A 20,758-nucleotide genomic window follows, 5' to 3' on the forward strand; every position below is an offset into this window, starting at 1 on the left:
AATTTCCATGCTAGCCTGATGTGAACCAAGGCAAAATAAAGGGGGGGCAGGGGGACGTGACGTTCAATTAAGACTTATAAGATGGTATTACAACTACTGCCAGTCAACACGATACTTTGGAATAGAGGTCTCGTCAAACAAACCTGATTTCACTCTCTGATGAGATTACAAGTTTGGTTGATAAAGTTAGCTGTATAGATATAATAGACTTAGGCTTTTATAAGGCACTTGGCTTAGCACCACAGGACATTTTCATTAAAAAATTAGCACTATGCAATATCAATAAAGCACACTTTCAATTGATTAGTAACTGGCTAGATGACAGATCTCAAAGTAGCTATCAGTGGTGAATCATCCCTGAAGGAGGAGTTTTCTAGTGGAAATCCACAGGGATCAGTAAAAAACCAGATGCTACTCAACAGTTTTATCAATGAGCTGTAAGTAATTTTTTTTTTTTCTTTTAAATTGCTGCTGCTAAAAAGTATGGATGGCAAAGAAGAACAGAATGGTGTAAAATGGTGAGGATAGGGCAGCTTCACAGCATTCTGGACCCCTTGCTTACACTTGAAGTAATATATCTATAGCCAGGGAATGCAACTATGGAACAGGAACTTTATCGTGTCAAGCTGTCAGTTGTAAAAAGACCTGGGGTCACAGGACACAGCTCAACAAAGACCAGTATCTGGAGGCTGAACTCAAGCAAACTGACGAAGATATGGTGCCTTTTTTTTTTTTAGCTGAGAGAATGATAAATTATTAGAGTCAGCTACCACGAAAGATGTAGATTCCCCCTATTTCAATCCCTTCAGCTTCACACTGGTGTCTTTCTGGAAGGCGACTTTAGCCAAACACAGATATTGGCCTCACTGCTGGGCTGCAAGGGTGAATTCTGTGACCTGCAGGATGCAGTTCGGCAAGGAGATCTGATGTGAGACAATGAGACTCAAGGGATGTAGAGGGAGCCCTCGTCACACAGTAGCTTTAGCAGTTTCCCTTTCAGAAGGGACAAGTGAGCCAATACACGTCTGGCTTTTGTGCAACATCAGTGCAGCACACAGCACCTCTTGTGTCTCCCACAGCCTGCTGGATTAGGGCTGCAGCCCTCCCCAGCCTGAGATGCAAGGCACTGGGCTGAGGGCCCTGGCCTTTCTCATCCTCTTCACAAGAAGAAACAAACAGGCAACATCAGGCTTTTGCCAGCATGTCTTACTCTCTACCATCCAGATCCACAGTGTCTCCCAGTTAAAGGGGGATTCAGTGTCTGTGGTCACTGAACATCTCCAGGACAGGACCAGGCAGCCCCAGCCCCGCAGCTTTTTGTGGGATTTGAAATTGGGACCAGGGTTTCCCTGTTTGGTGTAACTGACCAACGCTACTGAGGTGGATGCAAGCGTGGCCCACATCCCCTTTTCTGAACTGACAGCACTGGAGTCAGCTTGCTAGGGGAGAAGGGCTCCACAGCCTTTCTTCTTCTGCCGGAAACCAGCAGCCAGCCCATCCCTGCCTGGCTCCACTCCATACAGGGCCAGAGCACAGTTGGGGCTCTAGCTGCAGCAAGCCTCATTTCTCCCTGCCCTCCAGCTTAGGTCCTGCTCTGTGGACAGAGAGGAGCTTTGAGGATGTTGCACGACACAGGCAGAGCACCGTCTCGGGCAGTAGGCTCTGGTTTCCTCCCAGGCCAGATAACAGGGTGGGCCTTGGCTCCCTGACAGTGAGGCTGGCTGGGCCAGGGCTGTACCTGAGTTGGCGAGGGCCAGAGCTTTGAGCGTGACAAACTCCTCCTTTTCCACCTTGAGCTTCTTGTAGCGGCGCACCAGTTGTAGGATGGCCAGGTAGAGCTCCAGCAGCCCCGTCAGGCGAGAGTGCTCTTCATCCATGATGTAGTCCTCAGCATAGACAAGCTTGTCCTCATACGGCAGGGAGCGGTACACAATGCCCAGGATGAGGATTTCCATCCAGGCGCTCTGCAGGAGGCTCATCTGGTCCCCAAGGGAGAGGTTGGAGAACCCTGACAGGGCAAAAGACAAGCAGGATCAAATCAGTGTGCAGCAAAGCCTCTAGGAGCCTGGGGTCCTTAGTTTCCCTGGGGTTCACCGCAAGCACTCTCCCCATTGGCCTGCTGCTTTCAAAAAAAAAAAAAAAGCTTACTAAAGTGACCCTGTCTCTGTGGCAATCAGCACATGAGGACCTTACCCTTCTCTTTGCTCCCATGCCCACCCACAGCCTCAAACAGGAGTCCTGGTGCTCTGACTGCATTTATGGCAACCCAAGGTTAATGATAACCTCTTTTCAACAATCTCTGCTTCTTTATAGCAGCAGCTGTTTTGTAACACATTGTCCTGCTCACTGTTCCTCTGTAGTTTTGTACTGCAGCCTGTTTAGTCTGCCCCAGCTGACCAAAGAGCAGAGAAGAGCTCCAGATGGCAGAAAAGAGGGCTTCTGATGGGATGGGAGGGAATGACACAGGCCCAAATTACAAGCATACCACAATCTCTGATTTTGGCCAACGTGAGAAAAGGTCCTGCCACAACAGAGCACTGAAAGGTATTCAAAAGGTGAATACATTTGTGAACAGAATCCTCTTCTATTCCTCATCACATTCCTCCCTGAGCTCCACATCATCAGCTTTCTGCACCTCACAGCCAACAACCCTACCCAGTGTCAAAAACACCTTTATGGTGCCATACAAGTACCTAAATCACAGCCAAACCCAGTAGCAACAGACCCAGCACCCAGCAGTGAACCAAGTCATTCTCCTCAAATACAGAAAGAGCAATCACCATCTGGAGATAGACCCCCCCGACAGCCCCAGAGCCCACTTGAGAAAGTGGAGAGGCCAAAACACAGAGGCATTGTCTGCCCTCAGGGGGGAAAAAAGTGCACGGGAAGGAAAGTTGTGTCTGTTATGTTCTCTGAACCAGGTACCCTTAAAGGCCAGATCGTGAAAGATCCTGGGAGATGGGCACTGTGCAACAGCCATTACAGACAGGGATGCCAAGCATAGTGTGTTGGTCCCGTCTAGGCAGCTCCTGCCCACCACTGACAGGCAGGGACACTGCTTTTTGGCAGCTCCTTGTGTTTAAAGGTTCCCAGGGCTGTGAGAGAATGGGACACCCAGGCACCCCTCAGCTGGGGGGACAATGCTCCACCAGCCTCCTCTGCCGGTTTTCTCCCCAGACGCTTATTGAGCCTCAGGGCTCACCAAGAGGCCTGTGGGCTCATTAGCCTCTGTCCACGAGCCTCCCAGTCCCTCTGGCTGTGTGCTAGGCTCAGCAGGACTCCTTCATCCCCACAGCCCTCCCTGCTTACAGTTCTTGGCCCCACATCGGGGCCTAGGTAGCCAGCCACCATGATGATCATTTGATTTCTCTTGTTATCAAGTTGGCAATTAACAAAAGAGCTGATGATTGCTATATTGACTGACTGTGGGTTCTCTTTTTCTATCTGCACTATCTCAGCTGGGGAAGGGAAGGCAGAAGGGTGGGTTAGTGGTATTTATTTATCACTACGCCATGTTTTGTGTTTGTGTTGCCAGGGGAAGCAAAGGGTGATAATGGCCTGGCAGCCCTTGGACATCCAATTTCCCTTATCAGGCCACTGAATAGAAAAGAGGCCCCAGGCCACATTAATTAACAGATACCAATCAGCTGTCACGTGTTGTGTGTGCAAGGTCTGAGGGGAGCAGTGGGTGGGAGGGAAGAATCAATAAACCATTGGGGAGGAGTGCCAGAGGGAACGGCTAAAGAGGAGTCCAGGCTACTGGGGAGAAGAGCTGCAAATCCAGCTCCATGACTGTGAGATTGATTCCTGTACAGCACAGCCTGTGCTCCACGTAGCCCTGCACCTGGTGAATCCCACCCTGTGCTCAGGCTGTGAGTACTTCAGGGGTGCTTCATCCTTTGCCTCACCCTTCTGCCCCTTTCCTCCTGCAGTCAGTATTGTGCTGCTCCTGAATGCAGCCCTCCTGAGTGAGTCCAAGTGCAGGCTGATGCAGCTCAAAGGCTTGGGATCTTGTCTCCCCAGGTCTCCTGCTTGCTGCACAGGAACTGATGAGATTAGCCCTGAGACAGGAGTAACGGTGCTGTGCACAGCTACTGCCACAGTCTCTAGCACCTGGAATCTCTCCTTTGGTCACCTCTCTCCTACCTCTGATCATGGAGAACAGCCCAGCATTTACTCTGCTGCCTTAAGTCCAGTTTTTGGGTCAGTCACGTGGTCTTTTTGCATCTTCATTCCCCATCTGGATTACAAAAAGGGTTATGCCATCACCTCACTGCGGTCTGCCAACGAAGTTTGTTAAAGATTGAGAAACAGTCATGTAGTAGAGTGAGAGTATTCAGGACAGACATGGCTCACACTTTTCTACTAGAGAATAAAGTAGAAAAATTGACCTAACCCTAGCGGTAGCCTGTACATCCAGCATCTCTGTTAATCACTCCTTCCCAGAGGCAGTTACGGCAGGTGGGAATTGCACAGGAGAGACCACACTTTACCCTGTGCCAAGGAGAACAGAAGAGCCAGCTGCAATTGCCCTACCCACCTGGAAAAGCCCCCTGCCAGAAGCACTCCAAGGTAGCCAACAACTCGAGTTCCAGGAGACAGGCGTGAGGGAGGGAGTGCTGTGGTGCCAACATCTGGCAGAATCGGGACCCTTTTCCTCCAGTGTTTACACATGTAGAATGCAAGGCCTGGAGGACTGTGCCTGTATCATTGCAGTGTGCACAGACAAGGGAATATCATATAACCTGGGGTCTCCCATGCTATAAAACTTGAGATCGGGAAAGGTTATTTCACCTCGCCAAAATCACAGGCTTGCTATTATAGGTTTATAACACCGGAGAACCTCTAGTTGTGAAATTCAACTGCCTCGCCATTTTACAGCTCCCAGGAATTGCTAGAGTCCATCCCTTTTGCATTCCTGAGCTGTTTGATGGCACAGCATCCAGAAACTGCCCTTAGTGATCTATTTCTTGCTGCTTTTCTCAGGTCTTATCCTGAAAGGTGCTGAATGCTCCACTGCCATCTCAGGGCTCCCAAAAGAGGAGCCTCTGTCTCTAGCACAGAGCTGCATGCTTGTTTCCCTCCTTCCCAAGTGCAGGTTGAGAAAAGCTGCTTTATTTGCAATAACTGATGTGACATTCAGGTTTTCTATTTTTTGTGATTTTTTTTTTTTTTATTTCAGTGGTTTGGCAGTGGGAGCTCCCAGAATTAAAAAAAAAAAAAGAAAGTCACATAATTTGTGGCAAGTGGAGTTCATAATCTGTTAATTTATTATCATTTCTGTCATCCTGGAGGGCCATTAGCAGAGGTAATAAAGGGAGATGTAATTATAGGATCTGAGGCCACTCCAGACACAGCTGCTGTCACTCCACTTGCCATATTTCATTCTGTGCTAGTACTATCGTCTTCCTAGTGAGAACAGCACAACAGCTACCCTGGGAGAGCCTTCGTTGTCACCCCTCGAGAGAAGTCTTGTCTCCCTGCATCCAGGCACGCAGAAAAGGTAGATGTTGTTCAAAGACAATTAGCACAGGGGGGAGGGCGAGTAGTGGGGAGGGGGCCTTATACAGAAGGGGACAACTCCACAATGCCTAAGTATGGCTTTTGAGCTAATGGCTAATAAGGCTATTGAGCTAATAACATTTGCTAAACACCATTAAATCATGCTTTCGTGTTATCACAGGAGAGTGTCTTTAAGCTTAACTGATTATTTTATTTGCTAACACTGGGGGGTAGAATTTTGTGCCGATACCTGGGATCCTGAAGGGTTGGTACAACTTTAACATCACACTGTTCTTTACCAATTCCAGTGTGAACACAAGGCAGGAATATGTGACTTTTGTTCCTTTCTCCATCTCTCTCTGTCCAAGAGTTCATGCACACAGGAAGCAATGTCCTATTTCGCTCAAAATCCTTGGAAGGCAGAAATATGGGGCATGGATAATCTAGAGACCTGGCAGCCTCCTCGCCCTGCCCTGCTCTGCCCCCTTGCTGCCTAACTCAGTATGTTTCATACTTGTTTCAGAACTATAGGGTATTTTGTTCCATTTTTATGAACTGTCTTTTATTATGTTTGTTTCTCAGTACTGCTCCCTTGTGTAACAATCCCTGAGCTCTCTCCTGTACGCATAGTCCTGTTATAATACCGCTGCTGGTCTGAACTGTGCCATGCTGATGGCTGTTACTGTGTTGCAGGGCCTTTGATAGGAAAGGAAAATACACACAGAAAATTGAGATGATGGCAGGTATGTCCTGCCTGTCAGAAAGGAGAGGATGAGCCCCTTTGACAGTGCAGGAGTAATCTCTACTATACTCCTGTTCTGGCATAATATCACCATGGCAGGCTGGAAAACTCTGTAGGAACTCGGAGCTGAGCATCCCACACTCATCCCTCAGCCGCAAGCTAGGGAACTAAAGCAGGGCACCCTGTGCGAACAGAAATGGCCAAGGTTAGAAGAACATACAACAGCACCTCACTGGGCAGCTGTAGCAGCTAATTGCATTGCATTAAAACCATTCCTGTTAACACCCCAAGTACTGGGTTAGTAGAGCAATCCAGGCTGAGTTTCCTAATCACCACTGTAACCCCACTTGTGATGAATCAGCCCCAGATGGATTCCAGCACTAGTGACGGGTGTAATCCCTGCAGGTACTGCAGATCTCATGTAAGAAGGGCACCACTGAGATTAACCTCTACTCAGAAACACTGTTCTCAAAAAGTTTCTCCAGACCTTATAGTCCTACCACATAACAGTCTGTATTCCATATAGCCCAGGAAACCACTAACTTTTGAGTCACAGGAGAAATACTCCCTCTGAAAAAAGAGAAGCAGGCACGAAAAAGCCAAAAGAGAAGCTACAAAGAGAAGCAAAATACATGGGAGAACTAAACTGTCTGATCACTTCTGCTACGATGCCTCACCAAACAAGGAAGAACGTAAAGCCAAGGAGCAAAGCAAGAGAACACAGACCCATGCAGTGGAAGACACAGACAACATGCAATATGGGTTAAATCCTGTGATCCTGTGGCTGAGCCTCAGATATTCTCCTGACACAAGGAAGGGGGACAGAAGGCAGGAGATAACTGTAGAGACCTGTTCATAGCTGCAGAGAGCTATGAACTTCATAGTGAGCATCTGAAGCAGTCTTTGGAAAGCAGCCACATAAACCCCAAGGACATCCCCTAAGTTCCCTGGCCAACCTTCTCCACACCCAAATCCAACCTATCTTTTTTGGGGGCATGCAGGGAACTAGAGAGAGGGGGCATCTTCCCTTCCCAGTCCAAATCTTTGTCCCAGAACCCCCTCAAGGGGCCATGTCTGCTCCTTCAGCCTGGGTCCATCCTACCTGCAGGTGTGAGACACTTGCTATGTCACTCAGTCGCACAGGCACCCTCACTGGTTATAGTCAGTGAGCCTTCAGAGACTAGTCACATTGCCAATAAGGTGTCCTCAGTATTTGTCAGCATAGAAGCCCGGAGATTCACTGACAATAGTGAGTATGTTCTCCATCCCAATGGGCTTTGTTCTGTATGAATGCAGTATGACAAAAGCTTTCCTGAGTCTGGGCAAGAATGCCCACTACAGACAGGGTGGCTACCTGCCTTGTCATTAGCAGTAAAGTCCAGTCACTGCCGTAACATTTATTCATCTATACACACAACAGACCTAGGTCATGTTGATGCAGTGCAAAATCACTGAAGTCCACCGTACCATCCCAACGGCTGTTTCCCGAGTGCTTTTGCTGTGCCACTCAATGCCACGTACAACCGAGAACTTTATCATATCATCTCGAAGCCTTCTGCATAATCCCAGGGCCCACACACATACAGTCATCAATTTATGCACCTACACCATAGGTTATATTGGAGCTTGTTACCAATGAGAACCCACCACAAGCAGTTTTCTGTGACAGTGATTTCCACCCATCACTATATGTAAAAGTCCTGGTTGAAGACAAAACTGATAAGCATAGTGATAAATAATAGCTCACTTTGCTGTTCATGCTTACATCCTTGTAATTCCTCCTATTTACCTGGGATGTGCTTTGCCCAGCCAATGATCACCACCAGTTCCCTGTCTGCCAGGTCACAGAGGGTTGTCAGGGCTTTGATGTCACTCTCTGGCATGGTTGGATCAGGCATGGCATAAATCTTCTCTGGCTCAGCCACCAGCAAGTGGGAGACGATCTTAGTCACTGCACATTTCAAAGGAGAAGTTGTTGTTGTATCTCTGATGACATATAACAGTAAAGAGTCATAACAGCCCTTTCTAGAAGGACCTTCCTGGGATAAGACATGGCTATAGAGGCCATAGCACATCAGAAATGGTTTTGGTCACAACAGGAGGAGACTACACTGCAGCTACATAAGCTGTAGCGATCTGCCTATGCCAAACCAGCTCTGTGCAGGGGTGACAAAAGCAGGAAGCTACTGTAAGGTTGTCAGCCATTGTCTCAGGTAGCTCCAACAAGGGGAGGAGGAGGCATGAATAATCAGTTGGTGGGATGTAGAAAAGTTTAGCGAACTATGGGATAGTATGGAAGAGGGAAATCAGCATGGGACCCGTTTTGTTAACATAGCTTGGATACAGGAAAAGATCAGAATATCACTGAATTGTTTTACATAATCTCCTAGGAAAGGTCTGGTATTTAACCTTAGGTACGATGAATACAGCACCTGAGCTGTACCTTAGGCGTACCTAATCTACCTCTGCACTGTGATCAAAAAAGAAAAATCCTATTGCTGGTGACTGAAATGGGAATCAGAAGTGACAACTGCTCCACTGTACGTTTTGGGAGACCAATAAAAAGAAACACAGTGGTTGCTCAGAGGACCACAATTCAAGACCAATACGTACGTGGCTTTTTAGCTGGGGGAGGGATCTGTAGGCTCAGGTAAGTGCTACTCTCAGAATCCAGTCTCCTCTTGTATTTCTGACGGCCTCCACGGACTCGATCCAGACGAACACCTGCAGGTAAAACAAGATAAATCCTCATGATTCCTTAGTGCTACAGGGAACCTTGACATGCAAATGCTAAAATTTGCTAAGTAAGACGTTCCCCCCACTCCAGGGAGCTTCCCTCTCCCAAACACTTGAGATCTCAGCTGAACCCAGCAATCCCAATAATACCAGCTAGACTGCCTCCAGCTCTAACCATGCTGCTGTGAGCTTTACTTTTATTCAAAATATTAATGAAGACAGAAATTAACCCATTCAAACTCTTGAATCACCATCAATCTGATGGGCAAATGAAAAGCTTCAGACCTCAATGCCCTCTAGATGATCTTGCTTTTAAAAAGAAAGACTTTAAATGTCAATCAAACCTGCAGTTATAAAAATAAGCTTTTCGATTGTTCTTAAAAATGAGAAGTTAAATGTTCTGTGACCTCTCACTGTTTATATTTGACAAAAGTGACCTATAGCAAATAGATTATGAACTATGAGTTCAACAAAGATGTTTCAGCCTTGATCAAGTAAGGCAACTGTAATAAAAGTAGAACCCAAACAAATAGAAACAACCTCTACTACAATAAAGCAATGATAAAGCTGAAGTAGGGAGACACTGAAGAATTTGTTGCAGCTCTTTCAAAATACAGTGAATCAAACTGCAAATAGCACATTAAAAACAGTTCACAGTGACTGGGAAACACCAGTGACCGTCACCATGCAAAAAACCATAGCAGCATCAATAGACTAGGAACAGCAGCTGAACTGCTGTATCAGTACAAAATACAATGTTAAAAACAAATCGTGAAAAAACCATAGATATTTGTCCAATTGTCAGTTATTACTGGCCAGCCATATGGTCTCTGGTAATCAGTTCTTGTGAAATTGGGGTAATTCAGTCTTGCTGGCAGAAACAGCTATTGCAAAACAAAAAAATCTTTCAAGGTAGATGTAGGAGCATTCAAATAGAATAAAAATTTGAATTTACACTATACAAGTACTTCCTTAGAAACACACATGAGTTTATCTAGTCTGATCACAGGAATCAATTATGTGATACACTTACTAATCACATTGAGTCATTAATATTTTGCAATCAATCCACTGCATAAACACAAACAACTAAAAGCAAACACTCCAAATCAGTTTTGAAGGGCTGCTTTTTGAACAACTTGTACACTTGAAAAAAACTGCAGTCTGCTGACAAATATTCTACCCTAGAAAGAGGCACGTGTCTGTCACTTACACTGCGCGTTTCAATGCCACATTTGCTTACTATGTCATGGAAAAGAGAAAGCTTTTACTGTAATGCTCACACCAGCCCCACTTGCACCACATGAAACCGTTACTTGCCACAATATCTAGATCCTGATACTCTTCATGGCTGGAGTACCCAAACCAGCTTGACTGACAGACAGTACCAACAGCCCTACAACAGCAAGAATATCCAGCCAACCAGGCCAACAGCACTCAGTTATACAGTCTGACAGCAAAATCTCTCTGGCAGTAGCACACCCACATGGAGGTCTAGATGGCATTACCTGTAAGCTATGGTGTGTGGGGAGAGAGGCTCATAGGCATGATGATATTAATGCTATATAGCTGCTTCCTTTTAAGAGTCCTGCTGCTCCCATTGAGCAGGAGAAGCAGGAATGAGCAGGCCTGGAGCTCTCCAGAGCAAAGGAACTGCTGCTGCAAGTGGCTACTATGGGAGGATGGCAGACATTGGAAGATGATGAGAAAGGCATGAAGCCGAATACTACTCAGATCAAACCGAGTAGTTTCCTTCCCCTGCCCCATTTTCTATTTCTGGCTCGGTGTGGAGAATTCACTGATATCCCTAAGCTTAAGTACCACCTTTCTCCTCCATTACACGGTAGTGTTTCTGAAAATGTTGCCCATTGCTTCTTTTACCCCATTCCCAGCAGCAGGTAGCCTGTGGGCAAGACTCCTTCCTGGAAGCCCCAAGACGTTCCAGAGAGTGATTTCAGAAAGGGCAGCCAGGGAATCCCAAACCTGAGATTATCTAGGGAGATGCCTGAGAGACAGTACTAATAAAAGTTCTGGATGAAGCAGGAAACTTTCATTTCCATCCATGATTTCTTTCCCTCTATAAATGTGCCCTGGTTTCCTAAGAAAGATGACCTCTATTCCATGCTCTGCTGAATGAATGACACCTACCTATAAGCCAGGAGAGGAGGGAGAGACACAAATTTCAGGAACTGCCAGTAAACCAAGTAAGCAGGTCTGAAAATTAAAAGGGTCAGGAATACACCGTTCAAAGATTATGGAGGAATCCAGAACAGGCTGCAGGACTTCAGGTCTGAATCACAGCTCCCCAGAACCCTCGCAGAAGAAGGGTCACAGCAGGGTCCATTCTTTCACACCCGTGGGCAGGATGTCATTGGTGCAGGGAGACGCCATTCTCAGCCCAGGAAGAACTAACACAGCCCTCCAGGATGTTTTCGCCGTGCAGTGGGATAAGCAGCGGGGAGGGGGGACTGGGAGGGGCAGGGAGGAAATGAGGGCAGGAGCTCGTTTCAATCTCCCAAGGAGAAGCATGCCATCCTCCAGTGCTTGGCAGAGGGATGGCTGCACAGGTTGCAGCAGTATTAGGGACCCTCAATCAGATGATAAGGACACAAAGGACTTAAGTGCATTAAAAAAAGATAAGAGAGACGCAGAGAGATTTACCCTCCATCCCTCCTTCCCTCACTGAGCAGATAGAGGTCTATTTGCCCAAGGACTTTGGCTTGTTAATTTTGAACAAGTGTTTGTCCTCTTGTTCTCCATCCTCTGTGACACTCCTTGAGGCAAATGTTTTCAATCAGCATTTGCAGAGCCACTATTCTACCCTGTCCTCATCGCTCAGAGCCGGTGCCGGTGAACAGGCTGACCCCTACGTAGTGCATCCCAGCGCCAGTTGCTGAGTGCAGTGACCTGCAGGTGCTACAGCAAACAAAAGCATTTCAACCCCCGAGTCCCCGGCTGTGACACTCCAGACATCAGCATCATGGCAAAATCCCTTCCCCAAAGATCTGACAGCCTAATGGGTCATATCTAGATGGAAGGAAAGGGCATGGCCAAATATCAGGGCCTGGTACTGAGCTGTGGTATTCAGGTGGCTCGCTAATGCCTGCTGTTCTACTTTGATCTCCTCGGTGGTTGATTTTAAGATAGGCAGGCTGGTTACAGTGCAGCTCTGAGAGGGACACTAAAGGACATGAAAATGGAGTGAGGAGGTGCAGTGGGTGAGCTCAGGGAAGCAGTATGAAGGAAAGCACTGAGCAGAGAAGAAATGGAAGGGGATGTAAACTGAGATATGAATGGAAGTGAGAGAGTGTAAGGAGAAGGGAGATGAGAAGAGAGAGGGCTGGAGCAAGGCTGAGTGGTACATACACTGTAATGCCAAGGGCGGATTTCACACCAAACGTGCAGCCACCTGAGCTTTAACTGCAAGATGCAGCGGCCACTTATGAGATGCAGCTGGTCTATACTGAAGACTCTTACATAGGATTTGGTGCCACAGCCTGACAGCAAGACAGCAGCATGAGAAAGCAGTTGCCTTCCAGCTCCTGCACACACCCATTTCTCACATGGATCCCACCTGGCCAGTCCCCAGGAGAGAAGGCATTTGTCCTACAGAACTGTCAACACCATAGGCACTCCTGGACCCCCCTTCTTAACAGTATCAGCAAGGAGGGGCTGCTAGAGCAGCAAAGAAGGGTCGGCTTACGTATACAATGTGAGATGCAACAGTATAGGGCAAAGTTTGGGAAGTACCACCCCTTGATAACCTACCTTTCTGGCAGCTGCTTCTTCACAAATGAAGGCTATTTGTGCTGGAAACATCCCCTCTCCTTCCACTCCCCTCTGTTGCAGGGAAGTGCTGCTGTTCGTTGAATCTTGTCACGTTTTGAGGGACCCTGCATAACAGTCCTGCCCCGTCTGACCTAGGTGTGGAGCTGACCCCAGTGTCTGCCATAGGGACTGAGTCCCAGCTCACCGGCAGCACGCTCAGCTCCTCAGCCTGTCTGAGCCCCCTCTGACCTAGCAGGGAGGAGGGCAGGGCCAGGACTTCTGCAGGACTTCTTGGCTATTCCTGCCTGGGGTAGGGATGTCAGTTTTCTAAGTGTCCTGTGGGTGCCACTCGTGTTCCAAGCGCTCTTGCAGAGAGGTCTGTGCCAGCACCAAGCCTCTGCAGTGGGAGAGCTGATCTGCTGATCTGTTCAAGCTCCCTGCATTTCTCTGACATGCCCCTCGGAGAGACGTCTGCCCAACAACTTTGGGATCAGATGTCCCCTTGCTGACTTGATAACATCAGGCTTTGGGGTTTTTTTCTTAATGGAAGTAAAATAACTCCAGCTTTTTTTAAAAGCTGGACCCAGGCCGAGTCTGTCGGAAGTAAAAATAGCCGAGTATGCAGAGGCGACAGCACACAGAGTCAGGTTTAGTTTCTCTTTTATTTTCTGGGAACTAAAAATACTCTTAAAAGCTCTGTGAAGCTAAGCCCTGGCCAGTGGGAAATGCAGTCTAGGCCCAATATCAGCTGTCGCGTCAAATTACTAGCCTCACCTCACTTTCCATCGGGTCCTATCACATGCCCATGAATTGATAGGAACAGAAGGATCTATCTTGCCAAAAGAGCTAACAGAGGAGCCAAGCTAGAGGATTTGCACGGTACAATATGTGTCTAGACCAAGAAGGACTCAACCAAAGGGAACATACAGGGCAAGTGCTGGCCAGGGAGCAATGCCCACAGGGCTGCTTTTGCTGAGCTTCCCCAGTACACCAGCCAGGTCCTGTGCCCACCTAATCCTTGAGCTACAGTTCCTGCATCAATGCAGCCTGCTTGCTCTCCCAGGGTCTGAGCTGGGGTTGTGCTCTGCAGCTAAGAGAGACACCCCTGTCCCCAGGAGCTGCAGTCTAATGTACATGGATTGGCACGGCCCAAGGAAACTGGAAGGTGTAGGCTAAGAGCAGAGAAGAAAGGAAGGGAGAAGGGTTGTGCCCAAAGTGTCTCCAGCAGAATTTCCCTCTCCCTTTTTGCTCTTAACTTCAGGAGAGACAACAGGAATGCGGTGATGGGATGAGTGAGCTGGAGGAGGCCTATCAAGGAAACAGAGAGCAGCGATGACCATAAAAGTTAGGCTTGCCAAGATGGGGAAAGAAATAGTCTATAGGGAAACGCATCTCTGTCTAATAAAAGTGGAGAGGCTGCAACCTGACTAGGCTCTTTTGTTACTCTGAGATTCCACCATGGGAAAGGGAAAAGACGCCTTTATACCATCAGGCTCTTATACTGCTGCAAAAAGAGGCCAGCTCCTGGAAAATCTCATGGTAGATGACTGGTGCAATTACCCAACTCATTTGAAACACAGGAAAGGGACTTGAGGGTCGCAGGTCAGCATGGCCAGAAAAACCCATGACTAGCAGGTCAGCAAGCCTGGGAGTGACCCTTGCAATGGGATGGTGGGGAACTAGCCTGGGGAGGGGGGCAGTGGAGTTGAAAAATCTATATCTCCTGTGTTACAAGGGCCTACAGAGAGATTAGATCAGTTCAAGCGGGATGTTGCAGCCTGCTCCACGTTTGATGTTTTCAGGGATATGTTAGTCGAGTAGGAAAACTCCTTTGCTGTCTGTCTGGCTAAAGAGCCCTGGGACAGGTTAGCCCTGTGATGCCTAATGATACCTGGTACCAGAGGCTGTCACGTGCCTCGGAGCAGTGACACAAGGTGTCCCTGCTCCTCACACACTGAAAACAAGCAGCATGTCCCAGGTGGTTGCTCCAAAGCATACAGGGTCTGGCGTAACCCTCACAGCTTGCAAACCAACCCTTCTCCTCCGCCAATGCCAGCTGCATGGCTGCCAGCTCTGCAGAGGTGCCTCTGCAGCACTAGCCATTGCTGTCTCTCCAATGTACAGCTTCCTTCCCATGCTGAGCCCCTCTCACCTCGCCCCTCAATCACCCTGGAAAGTCAGGAATTAACAAGGGCTTCAAGGGCAGATGGGAATAAAGAATACCTCAGTACCTTGTTCAGATCTCTGTAATAACCCCCACACCCACACACTCACCCTGTGTTCATGGTCCATGCAAATGTTCTCCTTTGATTGCTTCCCTTCCCAACCCTCTAAACAGTCTGAAGCAGGACAGCAGGTCTATTGGCTGTCTCACCCATGGCAGCAATGCCTGCACAGCAGCAGGCTGAGGGGCACTGTGTGAAAGGAACAGATGCAGGCACGTGCCTGCCAGGAAAAGACCAAAGACGCTTTTCACAAGAGGACCTAAAAGATGACAAAACCCTAGCCCCGCTGACTTTCCAAGAGATAGCGCTCAGAGCTAAATCCCCAAAGGGGTGTTTGCTGCCTAGAGGAACCTGCAGCCCTGGGTGTGATCTAACTCACCTTGCTTTAGACTTTGATAGCTCCCTTCTGCGCATCTGGGCTCCCTTGACAGGCAACAGAGAGAAGCAGGCACCTCCACATTCATCTCACCAGCCAGACACTTACCTGAGGAGGAGTGATGACAGATACTTCTCTCCATTGACTACCAAGGGAACCGCTGCAAGGTCAAAACAGCGCTTTCTCTAGCCCAGTTTTCTGTCTCAGTCTATTTAGGTAGAGCGTATGAGCCTTTTGGAACAGGTAGAGGAGCATAAGCATAGACAAAGAACCAAATTTTTAGATATGTGACACAATGGAGAGGCTCCCACCACTGCAGGGAGAGAGGCCTGCTTGTGATGGAGATCCACAGAGGTGAGGAAATTAGACCCACCAACACAGTGTGCTGCTGTTTTGGCCAGCCCCTTAACGCAACTCTGCTTGGGCCTTGCAGCCTTGAAGTCTCTCCCAAAGTCCTCACCTCAGCAGTGGCTTTTCCAACACTAAGAACTATTGTACACTTATTATTTAATTCTTAAATTAGAACAGCTGTGCCAGGCAATTCTGAGTAAAGACCCTCTCAGGATACCCTGCAGCCCAAGGGCTGGCACAGTCTTTGAAGGTGAGTCAGGTGAAGGGATTGAGAATCTCATCAGAGCTGAGTCACTGGTGAACATAGGTCACCAGAGGCTGTGAAAACGTTGATGCACGTGCCTTAAATTACTGTAGAGCAGTGGGACATACATTTAGTCCCACCCCACTCTTGCTCACCTCAGAGGATCTTACCTACCGTGTTGTCAGAGCTACCTAAAAGCTTGTAGCACAATGGTTGGTGTCTAAACATCCCTGGATGGTTGCAGCTTTTATCAGCTTCCTCTTTTCTGTACGTGTTATAAGAACACTAAGAACAATTGTTGGTGACAGAATGCACAAAGTGATTATCATAAACCTGTGCAGAGGTGATGCCTCTTTGAATCCATACAGATGTATATCAATGGAGCCTGGACTTCATGTTTGATAGAATGGAGATTTAGTTGGGTATGGCAAGAACCTAGGCAGCTAAATGATTCAAAATGAATGGGAGGAACCAAACTAAACAGATTCATAATCCATTGGATATGGCAGAAGGTGTGGGGAGGGTCCTGGATGCACCAGTCTTATGGCCAGAAAACAGACACCAAGTGCCATCAGCCCAATGTGCTGATGGAGAGCCCATCCACTGGAAGCCTCCTCTTTGGAGAATTACCATCACCCTGCCAAAGACAGTACATGCTCTGTGTCACGCCATCACCCAGCCCAGCTCCAGCTGCATCGCAAATGCTCAATTCATGCCTTGGAAAATAGTTGGGTGTGGATGATATAGACATCAAGATGCCACTCACCGCACCTGGAGATCCTGTTTCAAAGGACAGGGGGTTGCCTGTCTGCTTTTAAACACAGGGGTATTTTAGAGAAAGAAAAACCATTTTTCATTCTCTTTTTTCATTTGGATGCCTCTAATAGTGATATTTCTGGCATCGGCTGGAGGCAGAATACTCTATAAATACAAAGCCATTAAATCGCATGCAGCAGCAACCTGATCGGGGCTGCCTTTTAATTTCCTGACATGAGCTGGCCACTAACCCAATTACCCAGAATCCCCGGAGGAGCCCTCATCCTTCCCAGGAAGCACAAAGCAAGAACCCAAGCATATTGCAGGGATGTCAGCTGAGCTTCCACTGAAATCAAATATCTTTTTGAGAACACATGGTCTGGAAGTAGGGATGGGGCAGGAGGGAGAGGGGAGAGGTTGCTGGAAACAGTGCTCCATTCAGAGATTCTTTCACCTGAAAACAGAAATGAAACACCTACCATTTGGTTATGTTGCTGAAAAGGAGCTCTGCTGTTGATTCATTTATCTGGATTTTAGTGAAGGATGAAGGCAAAGTTACTAAATGGAAGTAGTTTGAGATTGCCAGTGCTTGGAATCCCTTGTTTAGATACTAGCTGACTGCACCCAATTTATAACATCAGAGCCAGGCCTGCCCAGGGTGACAGATTTGTTTCCTTGGGAAACATTTATGACATCAGCCACTGGCTGCAGCTGGTAAGGGAAACAGCAGAGTTGGAAGTAAATACTAGGAAAGTTCCACTGGCTACAGGGTTTCCTAATCCGCCAGGGTCTTGAACAGGAGGAGCATGGATTTAAGAGACAGCCAATTCTGCAATCTGGAGATTACAGGTTCACCATCTCTGAAGTGAGGACCACCTCCAACATTCACAGAGATGCAGGCACTTAGGCAGCACAAGGGTTATCAGGTTGTTGCAAGTTCCTGGGAGGCAGGGTATTCCCAAAGACACGAGGGACAGGAGGGAAAGGGGAACAATTAAGAGGAAGATGAGCTGAATGAACTTTGTGGCTCTCCTCTGTTCACTTGTCATTCATATTTCACTTCCTGACCCTGCTGGAATGTATCCACACATTCCAGCAATTACATCAGAAATTAGATTAGACTGATAGGAGTCCAAGAGCTTGGGGGATTTGTAACAAAGAATTTGGGTGCCCTGTTGAATTTTAACACGTTCTCTAGCATTTCTTGGAAATGCATTAGGAGCAAAGGAGCAAAGCCTGGGAAAGGAATGGTACCTGGGATTACTACACCACAGCAGATACACTTCCGGGAAGAAACAGTCATGTAGATAAAATAAATCATAGGCCTTTCCTGGTTAATTACCTAACCTCTCTCTTGCTGTTAAAGAGCAGTCCCTTTCCTGCGTCCAGATCAAGACTATCTTCCTCTACCTTCCTTCATTGCATTTGTAGACTTCATCCTCACAGCACAAGAAATAGCTGCTGGGTGACTCTTCAGAGCCAGGAGGCTAGGCCACAGGACAACTTGCCTTCAAAGACGTTCAGAGTCAGGCAAAGCACCTCGTACAGGGCAGGTTTCCTATCCTGGGAATTCCCACTCCTGCTTTTATCACAAGAAATGTATGTGGATCTGGGGGACTCCAGAAATATCTTCTACTTTCCGAAATAAGGTATACCTGGTCTACCACAGGACACATCCCCAGTGCCCTTTCAGTCTTTGCCCTCTTTCTTGGAAGCCAACCAGTGATGTCTGCAAGAAACTGGACAGAAGCCACTCGCGCCTCTCAGAAAGTTACACTTAGGCCTCAGTCATGAGCAGGACTCTGAGGAGACAAGTCTCAGCACTGGCAGGGAGCAGAAGACAACCAATCTCCAGCAACATAATACACATTATTCCTATTAAGAAGGAAAACAAGACTCAATGGCTGGTGGAATAATGGATGACATCTCAATGCCTGGATGAGATTTTTTTTAGGCAGTTCTTTCCTTTGCTGTTTGGTTTGTCACTGTCTGATGTGACACGTGATTGCACATGCATGCACTTCATGAAAGCATTAGTGACCCAGCTTTGCTTCCTTTTCAGAACTGCTTATGCTCCATCTGGGTCTCTGCAGATGTGCCAGCACAGAACAGGGAACAGAATAGGGAACAACACAGCTTTAGAAACAATACAAGTGGGAATCCATTGAAGAAAAAATTCTGCAGGGCTTCCACAACAGTAAAGGACTAAATGTCCAGACAACAGCCAGTCTGCTCCGTTTGGTATGGTATGGTTTGGTATGTCCAGTATTGTCTCTCCTCCACTTGCCTGTCTGTCATTTCCACCCAAAGATGAGTTCTGTAATGAGACACCTTGACGTCACATTGCACCTCACCTATTATCGCCATCTCAGAACATTTCCCTTTCATGAACTGACTGTACTGGGTTTATGTGGCAAGGTTTTGGTAGTGGGAGGCTGCAGAGGGGGCTTTTGTGAGAAGCTGCCCCCATGTCAGACAGAGCCAGCTCCAGACTGCTCCAAAACAGACCTACCACTGGCCAAAGCTGAGCCCATCAGCAATGCTGGTGGTGCCTCTGCGATAACATATTCAAGAAAGTGTAAAAACCACTGCGCAGCAGTTGTGAGAGAGGAGTGAGAAAATGAGAGAGAAACAGCCCTGCTGTTCAGAGAAGGGGAGGAGGAGGTGCTGCAGGCACCATGGCAGAGATTCTCCTGCAGCCTGTGGAGAAGACCATGGTGAAGCAAGTTGACCCCCTGCAGCCCATGGAGGACCACAGTAGTGCAGATATCCACCCTACAGACCACGGAGGACTCCACACTGGAGCAGGTGGACATGCCCTGAAGGAAGCTGCAGCCTGTGGAGAGCACATGCCAGAGCAGGCTCCTGGTAGGCGCTGCAGCCCGTGGAGAGGAACCCATGCAGGAGCAGGTTTTCTGGCAGGAACTGTTGCCCCTGGGGGACCCACACTGGAGCAATTTTTCCTGAAGGACTGTACCCTGTGGAAAGGACCCATGCTGGAGCAGTTCTTGAAGAACTGCAGTCTATGGGAAGGACTCACACTGGAGAAGTTCACGAAGGACTGCATCCCATGGGAGGGACCCCACGCTGGAGCAGGGGAACAGCATGAGGAGGAAAGAGCAGCAGAGACAAACCCCCAGTCCCTATCCACCTGCGCTGCTTGGGGAGGGAGGAGGTAAACGTCATGAGCGAGCCTGGGAAGAAGCAGAAGTGGGAGGAAGGTGTTTTTAGTTTTGTTTTTATTTCTCAATATCCTACTCTCTTATTAACTGGCAATAAATTATATTAATTTTCCCCAAGTCGAGTTTTGCCTGTGACAGTAATTGCTGAGTGACCTCCCTGCCATTATCTTGACCCACAAGCTTTTTCATCGTATTTTCTCCCCTGTCCTGCTGAGGAGGGAGAGTAAGAAAGCAACTTGGTGGGCACCTGGTGGCCAGCCAAGGTCAACCCACCACACTGACACACAGAGAAGGACTGACATCACTGTCCTCATCACGGTGCCATTCTGCAAGGTGACACACAGGATTGTGACTTCAGAGAGACAGCAGAGGTGTGGAGAGCAAGGCCGTGAGATCATGTTTAAGCAGTCAATGTCCAAAATCAAACCTCTGAGCCCACTTACACAATCCATGTGTCATCTGAAATTACATCTACCTCTTGAAGACAAACAAATTGCTGTAGAACAGAAAGGCCATGGGTGCCTAGAGCGTGAATGGCAAGGGTATATTCTCCCCAAAACTGACAAGGTATATTGAGGTTTTAAAAGAGACCTGGCAAACTGCTGAAATTTCTTTATCCATCATTCTAGAGAGCCAGAGAGATCTAGATCTACTTTGTAGAGCCCAGAGTTAAAAAGCTACACTTTGGTCATTGTGGGCACAAAGCAGACGGTGCTGGGAGCAAAGAGAGGCAATGGGGTGGCCAAAGACAGGGATGCACAGCTCTGAACAATGCCTCTCCTCTGCGAGTTGCAGGGCATGCTTTCCTTCCCTGGCCATCCCCACTGGCCAGGCGTGTATGTAGATATCATCTTCTCCATTTGGGGACAGCAGTAT

General features: G+C 47.8%; 1 protein-coding gene across 2 annotated transcripts in view; it reads right to left on the reverse strand.

Annotated features, from left to right (window-relative positions):
• Nucleotides 1-20,758, reverse strand: part of ESRRB (estrogen related receptor beta) — a 39,952-nt gene that overhangs the window by 5,053 nt on the left and 14,141 nt on the right. Inside the window, exons 3-5 of one of the 2 annotated variants that reach the window (XM_075151471.1) lie at nt 8,858-8,968; nt 8,034-8,195; nt 1,739-2,008 (exon numbers count right to left, since the gene is read on the reverse strand). In XM_075151471.1, coding sequence (XP_075007572.1) covers nt 1,739-2,008; nt 8,034-8,195; nt 8,858-8,968 — 543 coding nt within the window. Of the gene's footprint in view, nt 1-1,738; nt 2,009-8,033; nt 8,229-8,857; nt 8,969-20,758 lie in introns of both variants that reach the window. The other variant, XM_075151472.1, reaches the window with a different exon arrangement.

Source organism: Calonectris borealis, chromosome 5 (genome assembly GCF_964195595.1).
Source record: "Calonectris borealis chromosome 5, bCalBor7.hap1.2, whole genome shotgun sequence".
Taxonomy (NCBI): domain Eukaryota; kingdom Metazoa; phylum Chordata; class Aves; order Procellariiformes; family Procellariidae; genus Calonectris; species Calonectris borealis.